Source organism: Crotalus tigris, unplaced genomic scaffold (genome assembly GCF_016545835.1).
Source record: "Crotalus tigris isolate CLP2741 ecotype Arizona unplaced genomic scaffold, ASM1654583v1 scf7180000018544.1747854, whole genome shotgun sequence".
Classification (NCBI taxonomy): domain Eukaryota; kingdom Metazoa; phylum Chordata; class Lepidosauria; order Squamata; family Viperidae; genus Crotalus; species Crotalus tigris.
The window spans coordinates 235,280-250,418 of NW_024097068.1; the positions used below are offsets into that span (position 1 = coordinate 235,280).

Below are 15,139 nucleotides of genomic sequence, written 5' to 3' on the forward strand. Positions count from 1 at the left end.
AAAAATTATTATTATTATTATTATTATTATTATTATTATTATTATTATTCCCAATTTGGTCTAGGCGGGGCTAAGACATCATGCTATAAGTAGGAAATCATGAGTTCTAGTTCCACTTTAGACACAAAGGCAGCTGGGTGAACTACTTCTGATATGCATGTATGTATGTATGTTTGTATGTACACACACACACATACACAGGGAGGGAGGGAGGGAGGGAGGGAGGGAGGGAGGGAGGGAGGGAGTTTTAATGGACTAGTAGGGCAATGGAGCATCCATTAAAGCTATATATCTATAAGTGGCAAATGGCCTTTTATGTACATATATCCTGTATTTAAAATGTGCTTAAAATTATAAAGATTTTACAGGCTTATTCATTTGTTGTTGTTGTTATTACTGACTAAACTGCAGTTTTTCTCCACTGAATTGAAGATTAATGGCGTTTCTTTTTAAATTCCACAATTTTTGGGAAGACAGAACAGAAGACTAAATTGATTCTCAGAACACCATATGCAGAAAGATTTCAGTCTGTAAGAAGGTAGCCTGTGTGTATGAGAGAGAAAATCTTACGTAATATGCACACTCAGCCATTACTATCTTTCTAAATTATCTCTCTATAATTTTAATTCCAGTTAATTCTGTAACAGATCTAAGATGGGTCAGGAGTTATGACAATTATTCTAGAATGTTGAGGTGGAAGAGAATAAGGCATGTCTGCTACTGACTTTTTAGTATTTATTTTCATCTGCAATATGAGATAAAGGTATTCATCTATTTTATTATAAGGATTATTGAGAAAAAATACACGCACTATACTATCTGGACAGTGAAAATGCTTTGGGCCCAGAATGTAATATAACTTTGCCATCTTGTTGAATCTAAGCAGGTTTTGGATGACAGATAATACAAAGACCTCATATTACTGTATTTGTATTGTATTTGTATTAATGGTTGTTTTTTCACAAATCAAAGCAAATATAAAATTGTTTGTTTTTATCCTGTCTACTTATTGACTGTTTATTTTGTATTTTTATTGTTGATTTTTTGCTGCATATTTTTTTTACTCCTGATAGCCACCTAGGGTCAGTTTGAGATGGGAGGCCATATAACTTGAATGAATGAATTGACAAATATTATGCTGTCTTGAATACATTGATGAACATGATAGATAATTTAATGTGCTATGTGCCATTATTGATTTTTGACCCCATTTTAATACCTAAAATCTCAAAACATTATACTCAATTTTTGAAATGGTTGAATTGCAACATTTTTAATATTATTAGCTAAATCTGCCCAGAAATATTAGTAGCAAGTGACATAATTGTCTAAAGACTAGCATGAAAGTTATGGTTAATTCTGAATTGGAGACATTATGATTTTTTTTAATGCTACACCTGCTCTCAGGGAGCAAGGATACTATGAGAAGAGGCCAAGCCATATGTTTTCATACCATGGGAGAGAGAGAGAGAGAGAGAGAGAGAGAGTTGATTTGCTCATGCCATTTTTTTTTTCTTCTCTGAACTCTACAGGGCTTTTTCCGTCGTAGTATCCAGAAGAACATGGTATATACCTGTCACCGGGACAAGAACTGTATCATCAACAAAGTGACCCGGAACCGCTGTCAGTACTGCCGCCTACAGAAGTGCTTTGAAGTTGGCATGTCCAAAGAATGTGAGTGAGTGGTGAAGGGAAGAAAGATGAGGTGGCCAAGTTGTTGCCATTAATATTTTGTTATAATAGCAAATTTCAAATGTCTATCCATATGAAGACCAAGACTTAAATCTCAGTTATCCATTAGAAGCCATTGTTTGCTAAGGCAAATTATAATTCAAATCAAAATGCTGTATAAAACCCCTAGCTATATAGAATTCTGAAGGTGAGAATGACAGCAGTCCTAGAAGGAAAGAAGGCAAAGAACTGACAGAAAGGGAGAAGTTGAAGTTGAAAACAAAGTTGAGACAACTGCTGATTCTATAGTATATATAGAGAAAAAAATTAAGATGAGAGAGGCAAATCATCTAACTACAAAAAAACCCCCCCCAGATTTCTTGTTATCATTTATTATGGAGATAATGATTACTCAATTACTCTTACAACAAAAATTAATCTCATCTGATACTATCTGCAGGAACTAGATTCCAATTCTCATAATTCCCAACTAGCAATTCCATATTAAGGGAATGGTCCCAGTAAAGCCAGAGAGCATTAGCTAGGAAAAAGACTGATTTGCTGGTTCTAATTTTTTTTAAACAAGATTGTATGTTAGGTAGAAGAAATGGATGACTCTTTCCTCCTGTGACTAGTTCTTAACTGAGCTACTCTTCAGAAAGTTGACATTAGCATATTTTGTCAAATAGCATTCTCTTTCCTCTTAAAAGAAGAAGAAACCTGGGAATTTTTCTAGTTTTTCCCCAAAGACATGGTGCAGGGGACTTACCCCTCTGCTTTGTTCTAATTTTGAGGGTGTTTCCCCGGCAACCATGATTGATGATGTCAGAGATAAATGACGCAGACAGGACCCTCCTGGCATCTGCAGTGCTTAGTTGTCATGGCTCCCGACTGTAATGGGGCGGGGGGACAGAACCCCAGTTTGCCAGGGTTGGACTGATAAATCCATGGAATGAAAAGAAATGTCTCAGATGTGTAGAGAATCAATGGTTAATTTGGGGCATCCCAAATCCTATTGTCTCTTTTTCCCTGTTCATTCAAAAGTGAGGAGAAGAGGATGATGGAAAAGGGAATGTGGGCAGACTGTATTCTTTGTGAGTTTGTGTTCTTTTTGGCTTGCTAACAATATAGAACTGTATATTTCAAAGAACTAGGTCTGTCTGTCACAAGAGGGTAGAAAAAGTGGGGGTGAGAAATTGGTTTTGTTCCCCAGATTTTAACAAATAGGGCATGCTACCTGCTGATGAAGTCTGTGGCAACAGGGAGACTAAGGACTCCATTATAAGCAAGGACTTTCTGAGGTCTCAGTGAGAAAATGGAAACATCCATCTAGGATAGAGAGCTCCACCTTTCTCCTAGGCATTGTGGGGAGAAAGGAGAAATTTCTGGTAAGCAAAAATATGGTGTGGTAGAGAGAGGCCAGGAATCGAAAATGTGGACCACTTTAACCGAGACGGCTGCTTTTTAAGATGTGCCGTGTGCACACACACGCACACACACACAGCACAATGTGCTTTTGAATCCCTCCTTTACTCATTTCTCTTGGTGTTCTTCACTTTTTCTCATGACAGCTGCTTTTGCTTACCCCACACCCTCTATGTGATGATGGATGCACCATTCCTCCCTCCCCCTTCCTAACTGGCTGTCTGGTCTGCGCTTTATTGAATTTGCCAGGCAGACATGACTGATTTCCGAATTATCCCCCGCCCCTCCTCCATCAGGCAGGACGGTGATATGTACCAGCATACCCCAAGCAAAAGACACATCTGGCATTCCCTCACCAGTTGTATTAATTTAAAGGAAGATTCTTTTTCCTAGAAAATAAGAGTCAAGAAACCTTGCAGTTTGAAAAAGATTGTTTTGCTTCCTCCAGTAGGATATTCTCATATGGATTCTTTATAAAAATACATCACACAGAAAACAACAACAACAAACAAGGTTTTGTAATGCTTCCATAAATCCAGCATGCAAAAAAGCAGTGCCTCAAATCTGATACACTTGCTTATTGTTTTTTGCAGCCAACAGAACTTAGTTTTGTTTTCTGTAGATTAATTTCCATTATTTTAGGAGCTGCTGTCTGAATTTCTTTTGTCTATTGGAACTTGAAGTTTCACTTATTTTAAAGTTTTTATGAGGTTAATTGTTTTAAGTTAAAATGTAGAATAACATCTAATTAATAATTAGTCAAGAGAAGTAAAATTCTGTTAACTTAGATTAGCTCATTCTTACACATCAATTAACAACTCACATTGAAAATGGTCTAAGAATGTTCTTGTTAGGTTAGTGAACAGTAGTAGGTAGGTAGTAAAATGGCAGGCTGAAATAGGCCTTAGGAAGCACTAATAGAGAGAAAGAAGAAGATGAAGAATGAGTGGAGCATAATAGACAAGGCAGAGATCATGAGAGCAGGCCAGCCTAGGTTGGAAGGGGTTTTGCCCCATTTTTTTTCCTAATTAAGATAGTTCCCTTGATTCAAAGATGTTTGTATGTATGCATGCATGCATGCATGTTTATTTATTTGTTTGTTTGTTTGTTGGTGAATTATCAGGTGACTATAATGGACTGAAAGTAATTGCTTCTTTCTGACAGTCAGCAAAAAAAGTACATTCAATAAAACAAACACAACTTCCCCCACAACAAGAACAATTAGCAGCCATTTGTGGGTCACATTTACACATAATATAGTAATATTTTGCTACTTTTAGAGAGATAAATATATTGTGATTATTTAACAGATAAAAGTTATCAGAGTGCCCCATAAATGTAAATTAAAGAGGGGTAATCAGTTAGTGGCGAATGTCCCTGTAGATCTGACAATACAGAAGGAAGGAACTGTAGTTTCTTTTCTATGGTACCCATATTACAGGGGCAGTATTGGGTTTCATGCAGGATTTTCTAGATTTCCCTTCTAGGACAGCTGTGGGGAGAGCATTCAATCAAGCTAAAGATCTCTTTAGTTTGTATAAATTGGTAGAAATACTTCCTCAGTCTTTTGGTTACGGTGTGCTTTAATTGCTGTAATATGTGGAGAAGACCTTGGAAGAAGGCTTGACAGTGACTGCTTTTAATCTTGAGTGCTGAGTCGTGCCTCCTGGCATGGACAATGGATAGCAAATTCATAATCATAACCCAACTGCATTGGGTATTGAACTGCTTCTAGGCTGAATTCTGAAGCCTGTACACTTTGGGAAGACCTCTTCCATTTATTCCTCCTGGGTCCCTTTGATCTTCTCTGTAGAATGGGGCTATTAACTGTGATGAGAAGCATATCTGATAGTGCTCACATTCTGGAATACCTGTTTGTAGTGAAGGCATATCAAAGTGTTATTTGGCATTTCAATGTCTTCTTAAAATTTCTGTGTTCTTTAGAATGCTTTTAATGATGTTTCCTGACTTTTATGTTAATAGTTTAGATTGTTATTAAATTTATATATTTTAGTTCTTTTTCATTGATAATTGTTATTCTTCAAATGCTGCTTTGGCAATTTGAAATTGAATTGTTGTTGTTAGTTGCAAAGTCGTGTCCCACCCGTCGTGACCCCATGGACAACGTTCCTCCAGGCCTTCCTGTCCTCTACCATCTTCTGGAGTCCATTTAAGTGGAATTGAATAAGTAATTAGAATAATTCAAAAATGTTGTGCGAATAAAGAACTCTCAGAACTAGATAGGATTATATTTATCTTTAAGATTTCTTTTTTTATTGCCTGGGCTTTAGTTTGAGCATATTTGTGCACATACAATAATAATAATAAAGTTGGAAGGGACCTTGGAGGTCATCAAGTCCAACTCCCCTGCTCAGGCAGGAAACCCTATACCATTTCAGACAAATGGCTGTCCAGTCTCTTCTTAAAAACAGTGTTAGAGCATTCACCGCTTCTGGAGGCAGGTTGTTCCATTGGTTAATTGTTCTAACTGTCAGGAAATTTCTCCTTAGTTCTAGGTTGCTTCTCTCCTTGATCAGTTTCCATCCGTTGCTTCTTGTCCTGCCTTCAGGCGTCTTGGAGAATAGCTTGACTCCCTCTTCTTTGTGGCAGCCCCTGAGATATTGGAACACTGCTATCATGTCCCCCCTCGTCCTTCTCTTTGTTAAACTAGACATACCTAATTCCAGCAGCCGTTCCTTATATGCTTTAGCCTCCAGTCCCCTAATCATCTTTGTTGCTCTTCTCTGTACTCTTTCTAGAGTCTCAGCATCTCACCGGCTCAAGGTTGACTCAGCCTTCCATCCTTCTGGGGTAGGTAAAATGAGGACCCGGATTGTTGGGGGCAATGTAAATATATATACATCGCTTATTGGTGTACACCGCTTAGAGAGTGCTTGCACTTAAAGCGGTATATAAGTCTCATAAAAATAAATAAATAAATAAATAAATTTTACACCGTGGTGACCAAAACTGGATGCAGTATTCCAAGTGTGGCCATACCAAGGCATTATAAAGTGGTATTAACACTTCACGTGATCTTGATTCTATCCCTCTGTTAATGCAGCCTAGCACTGTGTTGGCTTTTTTCACAGCTGCAGCACATTGCTAGCTCATATTTAAGTGATTGTCCACTAGGACTCTGAGATTCCTGTCACAGTTACTACTGTTGAGCAAGGTACCCCCTATATTATACCTGTACATTTGGTTTTTCTTGCCTAAATGTAGAACCTTACTTTTTTCACCATTGAATTTCATTTTGTTAGATAGCGCCCAGTGTTCAAATCTGTCCAGATCCTCCTGTATCTTAAGCCGTCTTCTGGAGTGTTGGCTATTCCTGCCAGCTTGGTGTCATCTGCAAATTTGATGAGTTCCCCATCTATCCCCTCGTCCAAATCATTGATGAAGATGTTGAAGAGCACTGGACCTAGAACAGAGCCCTTTGACACCCCACTACATACTTCCCTCCATGTAGATGTGGTTCCATTGAGGACCACATGCTGAGTATGGCCGGTCAGCCAGCTATGAATCCATCTGGTGGTGATGCTGTCTAACCCACATTTTTCTATCTTATCGAGTAGTAGGTTGTGATCTACTTTATCAAATGCCTTACTGAAGTCCAAATAAATTATATCCACAGCATTCCTCTGATCCACTAATTTTGTCACTTGGTCAAAGAATGCAATAAGGTTTGTCTGGCATGATCTATTTTTGACAAACCCATGTTGGCTTTTAGTAGTGATTTTGTTTGCCCCTAGGTGTTCGCTGATTCGTTGTTTGATTATTTTTCCCAGAATCTTTCCAGGTATTGAGGTCAGGCTGATAGGTCTGTAATTTCCTGGATCCATTTTTTTTCCTTTTTTGAAGATGGGAACTACATCAGCTCTTTTCCAGTCCTCTGGTAGTTCCCCAGTGCTCCAGGATCTTTGAAAAATATAGTTCAGTGGTTCTGAGATCACATCTGCCAGTTCCTTGAGAACCTTGGGGTGTAATCCATCTGGTCCTGGTGATTTAAACTTGTCTAGGCTGGACAGGTGCTCATTTATCATTTTCTTGCCTAGCTTAACTTGTGTTTCTATACTGTTTTTTATGGCACTATTTTTGATAGGTTGGTCTGTTTTTTCCCTTCGTGTAAAGACAGATGTAAAAAACGAGTTAAATAGTTCTGCTTTCTCCCTATTGCTTGTCACCTTCTTGCCATTTTCACCCACTAATGGACCAATCATTTCCTTCACTTTTCTCCAGCACTGGAGATGGATAATCCACCAATGGGTTTAGGCTGTGTTCCTGCCCAATCAGATCAAGTCAGCCAAAGTTGCAACGCCTGTCCTGGGCTAGAGTGTCCAAGTCTCGACTTGATCTTGCCCAAGACAGACGTAGCAAGTTGGCTCTTAGGCAGGTACAGTTTCCATTGGCAGATTCTTTATTCTCTATTCTCTTCAGTCTTCTGTGACAGTGCTGTATTCAGCACTGTGTTTTTTCCTCTCAGTTGGCTGAAGAACTGTTTGCCTTTAACTAGGAATGGAGGCCTTCGTTCCTCCCCCCTCCCCACTTCCAACCCTAAAGGCTTGAGGCTGAGGGGACTTGCTTCCCCTCTGTAACACAGCCCTCCTTCTCCTCTTGGACAGCACTGGGCTCAGTGCTGCTCCTCAGCCCTCCACAGTTCCCCATTGCCTGGAAAAGCCTCTGGACACGCGTGAAGGCTAAAAATGGCCGTTTGCAGCTGGTGCGTGTTCAGAAGGCCGATTACCTCTTTTCCAGCCTTTCTTCGTGATAAGAGCCAGAGAGCATTCCAAAGCTCCGTTTTTTTCATCTTGGAGGGCTGCTTGGTTTAGGGTGGAAGGGGGTGCTGACAGCAATACCCCCAGACCTCATGCGGCCGCCATTTTGAGTGTGGTGGCCATTTTGGTTGTGGCTGCCATTTTGAGTGTGCAAGCCATTTTGTGGCAGGCTTTTTAAGTGTGGCTGACATTTTAAGCTGACATTCGGAGTGTGGCAGCCTTTTTGGGTGTGGCCGCCTTTTTGTGTCCCTTATTGGGACTGGGTCTTTCTTGAGGCAGCCATCTTGGGGCCTGCTCTACGCCCTTTTCTCTCCTGCGGCCACCATTTGAGGCCTCTGGAGCCTCAGTTTGCACAGGGACCCTGCACGGCCACTGTTGCCTCAGAATAGGCCTGCTAGCCTCCTCAGGCCTACTTCCTTCATCTGCTCTAAATACAACCTTACATAACACCATTCCAAGGCCTGTCAGACCTCAGTCAGTATTTGATCTCCACAGCCACTGAGGCCTGCAATATATCAATTTCACAGCCTACTTAGCAGGTTTGGCTCTATCTGGGTTGTTCCTTCATGTGCATTTAATCTCCTTGGATTCAATTTCTGGTTCTTGGTGTCTCCAGGTCTCCCTGAAAACCAGGATTAGTCCATTGGGATCCTGGGCCTAATTATATTAACAGTTCTATCTGGATTCCAGGCGTCCCCTATCGTGCACCTGTTCTTATCCACACAAACAGCTCTATCTGGAATCCAGCGCCCCCTATTGTGCGTCTGCTCTTATCCACACAAACAGCTCTGTCTGGATACCAGGTGTCCCCTACCGTGTGCCTGTTCTTATCCACACAATCAGCTCTATCTGGATTCCAGGTATCCCCTATAATGCGCCTGTTCTTATCCAACCAATAGCAGTCTTCGGATACCAGGGGTCCCCTATCATGCTCCTGTGTTACCCGAGGATGGAGGATGCTAGGTCCCCCACAAAGGACGTCTTGCCGTCCTCCTCGACTGCTAAACGCCACAAATCCTCTAATCAAGAGACCGCAGGTAAGATCTCTACCAAGGCCAGGTCTACCTCAAAAATCTCCAAGGGAGCTGAAAAACAGGCCACCAGGAGACACCAAGCCCTAGAGAAGGAATTCTCTAAAGCACAGAAGCTAGCCAGGTTGGAGACCTCACAAGCTGAAGTGCCTTCTGTTGATCTGCCCCTGGGGCCCTCTGCTTCTCCACTGGGGATATGATCAACAGGAGAACTATTTCCTACACCGAGGGACATCGACAGGATTCATCCCATCACTCAGCCCTCCGCTCCACGGGCTCAACACGTGGCCCCTGAAGCTACTTTCACCCCCACTGCGGCCGGACTTAGGCCAAGTGAACCGGTCCCCCTCCCCACGGAGGACCGCCTAGCTGAGATGATTGCACAGGTGGTAGAGCGTGCTCTTGAGGCCAGATCACAAGCAGGTAGGTCACCCGCGGTCACCTTTTTACCCACCCACCAGCCGGCTACTGAGTCCTATCATGCGCCTTTTCCCCCTTCGCAGTCCATTTACTCTGGGGACTCGTCATCTCGTGAATACAAGGCTGATCTGGAGATTCTGATGTCTGAGGAGGAGGAATCCTCCCCTGAGACACCATCACTTAGCGATCTCTTTAACCCTGCCTTTTTTGTGCCCCTGCTTCATAAGGCCACTTCCATGGCACATCTCGGACCTGATCCTTCCACGCTGGCAACTTAGACTTGGAGGCAGATCCAAATTTCACCGAACCGGTAACAACACAATACCGCATTCCTTGCCCTCCCATGTTCCTCAACACAGTCTGAAAGCAATGGGTCTCTTTTCCCCTTCCAAGTAGCGATGAGAAAAGACTTTATAACGTGGCCCAGGACCTGGAGGTGGCTCTGGAGGTACCCATGGTAGATGAACCTTTAGGACCCCTTGTGTCTCCAACTGTCATTCCTGGCGACATTTCTGAGGCTCTCAAGGCTGAGGACCGTAAATGTGAGCTCTCTTTCCATAGAACACATCAAGCGGTGGCTTGGGCTATCAGAGCAGCTACCTCTGCATCCTTTTTTAACAAATCTGCTCTCCGCTGGCTTAGACAGCTTCAGGCCAGGATACCGGCGGAGGATATCCACACGCATCAAGATCTAAGTAAGATAGTGGCAGCTACAGAATATGCTTCTGATGCCACCCTCCAGGCCGCCAGATTTTCCTCCAGAGCCATGGCATCCAACGTCACTGGCCGCCGTATGCTCTAGTTGAAACACTGGCATGCTGATGCCAAGTCCAAATGGCACTTGTCAGCAGCCCCTTATCAGGGAGGGAAATTGTTTGGTGAAGCTCTGAATCGTTACCTCATTGAGAATAAGGATAAATGTAAGGTCCTCAATCATCTCCTTAAACAGTTAGACAAACATCCCAACACCTACTCACGGAGGCAGCCCTTTCGCGCTGGAGCCAGGTCCAACTACTCCTAGCCCAACCGTTCTTTCCCTATCAGACAAGACAGACAGGACAGTCTGACAGACAGGTTTCCAGACCCAGACAACAATTTCAGGGCAAACGGCCCTTTCGTGGGAGCGGCCGCCCCATCTGCCAATTCAGGTGACTCTCAGGTGGATCCTCCCATTGGGGGTAGACTCTCTCTCTTTGCCCGCCAGTAGGAAGCCACCACCATGGATGCATGGGTCCTAAACACCGTGCGTCACGGACTGGAGTTCATCTCTAACCCCCCGAATCGCTTAATTTCTTGTCCCCAACTAAGAAATCCAACAAAGAAAAAACTAATGCGAGAGGCCATTGGTCACCTCTTAAACATATGGGCCATAGAACTGGTGCCATTGGATCAGAGAGGTCGGGGATTTTACTCCATTTTCTTCGTTGTCCCCAAGGCGTCAGGAGGATGGAGAGCCATCCTGGATCTAAAAGGATTAAATTATCATCTTGCATACCGCAAATTCAAGATGCAAATGCTCCAGTCCATCTTGGAAGCGTAAGAAGGGGGGACTTCCTGATGTCTATCGACCTCATGGAAGCGTACCTCCACATCCCCATCTCTCTCACCCATTGCCAGTTTCTAAGATTCGCTCACAGGGGATATCATTATCAGTACAGGGCACTCCCGTTCAGTCTATCCTCGGCTCTGAGAGTCTTTACCAAGATCCTGGTGGTTCTAGCAGCTCACCTGAGATCCAGGCGGATCTCAAACTGGTGATAATGCTGCTCCAGAATGACCGGTTCTCGGTGAACTTCTCCAAGAGCCATTTAGTCCCCACAACAAGGTTATTACACCTAGGGGCCATCATAGACACGGTGGAATGCCGGGTCTATTTATCCCAAGAATGCCGAGACAGCATCAGGGAGTCGATTTTCCAATTGCGCAGGAGTCAAACGGTGACGTTACATGTTGAAAGAAGCTTTTTTTGTTGTTATTTTTGACTTTGGTCGCAAGCCTTTGTTCATTATGAGCCTTAGCTTCCTCACTTCATCTTTGCAGGCTCGGGCTATTTATTGATATTCTGATTTAGTTATGTGCCCCTCTTTCCACTTTCTATACTTGTCCTTTTTATCTTTCAATTTATCAGAGAGTTCTTTATGCAGCTATGCTGGTTTCTTTTGAGAGCTGTCATTTTTCCTCTTTGTTGGTATTGAGCTAGGCTGGGCTAGTTCTATTATCTTGCTTTTCAAAATTTCCCAAGCTTCCTGAGTTTTTTTCCCCTGGAGGATTCTCATCTATGGAATCCTTCCCAAGCCCTCTCTAAATTTATTGAAATTAGCTCTCTTGAAGTCCAAGATTCTAGTTTGACTATGTTCTATTGCTTGTGCTTCCATAATGTTGAATTCCAATATTGCATGATCACTACCTCCCAAGGTTCCTGTGGCTTCAACACCTTCTAACATTTCATTTGATGCCTACATATGTATCATAAAATCACATTTTGTTTCTCCACTTATGCTAAGGCATTAAAAATATTACAAAAGGCACAAGTTATTGACATAAATATGATACTGTGGTGGATTGGATGAATTATTTGCTTATATTCAGTAATATGCAAGAAGTATTTTTATTTCCCATGCAATATGACGTTGCATCATTGTAACGTGTTTAATCTTACTTGGAGCATATGACAGCATGTATTGGTTTGGGGCTAAGAAGGAGACATTTAGGTCATCTACAAGAGGTGAAGAAATCAGTCTGTAGCTCTTTTTGAGTTCTTGGGAACCAACAGTCCTAGGGAATATCAGCTTCGTGATAGAGAGATCTGCTACAGTCTTGTATTTCCAAGTCTGATTCTTTCTTCCAGAGAAGATGGTGATAAAAAAAAATCCATTACTGGGTGAAATTTCTTCTGTTGTATGAATATATTCTGGCCTGGGTTTTTTTGTTGTTATATATGTTTTGTTCTATCCTTCCTTTACTGAGCTTGCTTCTACACAATATGGGAAATTATTGCAAATTTTCTAGTTAACTAGTATTCAAATTCTAGGAATGCATAATTGTCCTGGGAGTTTCCTCCTTTTAATGTCCCCTTTTAAATGCATATTTTAAATCTCCATTTCAGCACCTTCTTGCAAATGCCCCATTGCTTCTTTTGTTCTCTGACTCCTGCTGCTTTCTATCAACTCGCATTCCTATTTAGTTCTTCTTCCTAACTCAGCATCTTTGTTGTTCTTCCTTCTCTTTGCCTTCTCTCTGCATTCTTTCAGGAATACAGTTTTGTTTTCTTTTTTCAGTCAATTTTTAAAGATTTACAACTATCTGGATAGTATCTCTGTGTTCTTTTCTAGCAATTACTTATTTATTAGGCAGGTGGCATAAAAAAAATAAAAGCATAATACATTTAATAACTAACTCTTCAGTTTTCCTTCCTTGTCTCATGCTTACTATTGAGATTTTCCTTACCAAAGCATGATTTTCTACATGTGATAATGTGAAGATAGATACATGCACTGGAACAATTCTAGTTGACAGCTTGTGACCTAAGCCTATATTTACATTATAGAAAAAAGCAAGCACAAAAACAGTCTGGGATTCTGGTAAAACTTAGATTCATCAGGAGACCTTCCCTGCCTTCTGCCAATACCCAGAATGGTATTCCTCTGTTTCTGCCTTCCCTGATGTAAGAGATGACCCAGGCTGAGCCCAAGGGAGGGTCAAAGGTGTCATCAGTTTCAAGTCCCTTCACACTCACAAAAGATTTTAAGTCCAGCCCACCTGAATTCTGTTGACTCGTATTTACTGCCAATTTGCTTTGACCATTAGTAGCTTAGATTCTTGCAGAGAGCTTAAGCATACAATAAATGTATGTATTCATTTGAATTGCTTGGGTTTTCCTGATTTTCTGTGCTTCACACCTGACTTGGTACTGAATAGATTACAACTTCCATAATTTCCCAAAAATATGACCAGGTATTGTTGAGGAGAAAAGTTGAGGAGAGCACCAGGTTGGGAAATGCAGCATTATCTTTTAGCATCTCTTTATTTTTGGAGTTTAAATGAAATCACCTACATTTTGGATAGGAAGCACCACTAATAAAAATTACCTTATTTATTTGAGAATTTTTAATTATATAATAAAAAAGAAGGTGAGGGGGTGGGATGAGATTCACAGAAGATCAGCAATCAGAAACAAAGTGAGAAATATGTATCTTTCTTGAAAAGGAAAAATAAAGTTGTATCGGCTGTATTGCTGTCATTTGCAGAAAAGCAGGACACAGCTTCCTTTAGCCAGATCACCTAACCAGTTCTCGCTAGCGCGACTAACTCTGTTTTCAGAATTGATTATCTGATTCCAAAAATTCCTATTATGTCTTAAATTAACTATATCATCATCAACAACAACAACAGAGATGTGCTGGTGCAGTGATTAGAATGCAGTATTGCAGGCTAATTCTGCTGACTGCCGATTCCCAGCAGTTTGGCAGTTTGAATCTCACCAGCTCAAGGTTGACTCAGCTTTCCACCTTTCCGAGGTTGGTAAAATGAGGACCCAGATTGTTGGGGGCAATATGCTGACATTGTAAACCTCTTAGAGAGAGCTATAAAGCATTGTGAAGTGATATATAAGTCTAATGCTACTGTTATCATTTGTATAAATCTGCATGAGGAATGGATTGGTTGTTCATTGAAGCTTTTGATTATATATTGTCCCTTTGCTTCTCTTTGCAGCTGTCCGCAATGATAGGAACAAGAAGAAAAAAGATGCTCCAAAACAGGAATGTTCAGAGAGCTACATCATTACACCTGAGGTGGAGGATCTCATTGAGAAAGTGCGCAAGGCTCACCAGGAGACCTTCCCTGCCCTCTGCCAATTGGGCAAATACACCACAGTGAGTGACAGCGAAGATAAGGGCCAAAGAAGACTGGGTGGGAAAGCTCAGCAGGACAACTTTGTCCAAACTCAGTGTCCTCCAGATGAATTGGCATCTTAACATCTATAACTCAAGCCTTTGCAATCCCTCAGAGAAATTTGTAAAATAATAGATGATTCAGAATTCAAAGTCTTAGATGTTCTGAACAGAGATATACACAGTCCCCTATTTTGTTAATGAAATTTTATGCTACTGTTTAGACTAAACAGTCTATCTAGCTTTCTTGGTTTTCATCAGGCAATTTTCTACATTTTAAAAAATCATTTCTTTAAGCAATAAAGATGAAAAGTCACCTTGACCATTCATTTAGTTGGTATAGAAACCACTAAAGATGACATTCAACACATGTTTTTTGAAAGTAAAAGCAGAGGTCCTCATTTTTGTTGCTAGAATTGGCTTAACTATTCCCATATTATTAAGGATTATTTTTATCAGTTTCTAACTTCATTTTTAATATGTAAGATTTAGTTATGTTATAGCCAGAAGAAAATGACAAGGAACTTTAGACAATTTTTGAGGGAGAATGAGCAATTTAGAAATGTGATTGATTGATTGATTGATAAAGTGAAAAGCTGTTTATTTCATGAGTAGACAAAATATCTGGACCACCAGGAATAACATGGGAAACAATTTTTTAAAAACCACCACTTTAATACATCGTGTTAAGCCCTGAGTTATTATAGGCATGGATCATTGAACAAATTCAAGTCAATTTTTTAGACAAGCAGTTTAATTGTGGTTTGTTCAGCCAATTCCTTGTCTGCTTTTTCTCCTTTTTAACTGTTTTTTGTGTGATTACAAAACAAATCAAAATAAAGTCAGGAAACCATCAAAAGAAACTATTGACTTTCTCACATCACACAAAGAATTATAACCAATAAGCTAGTAATGAACTGTG

The 15,139-nt window shown here is 41.0% G+C and overlaps 1 protein-coding gene across 5 annotated transcripts in view; it reads left to right on the top strand.

Annotated features, from left to right (window-relative positions):
* RARA (retinoic acid receptor alpha) overlaps positions 1–15,139 on the top strand; it is a 248,084-nt gene that overhangs the window by 217,557 nt on the left and 15,388 nt on the right. For all 5 annotated transcript variants that reach the window (XM_039353972.1, XM_039353973.1, XM_039353975.1 and 2 more), the window contains 2 exons: positions 1,533–1,674; positions 14,039–14,199. In XM_039353972.1, the coding sequence (XP_039209906.1) occupies positions 1,533–1,674; positions 14,039–14,199 (303 nt within the window). The remainder of the gene's footprint in view (positions 1–1,532; positions 1,675–14,038; positions 14,200–15,139) is intronic.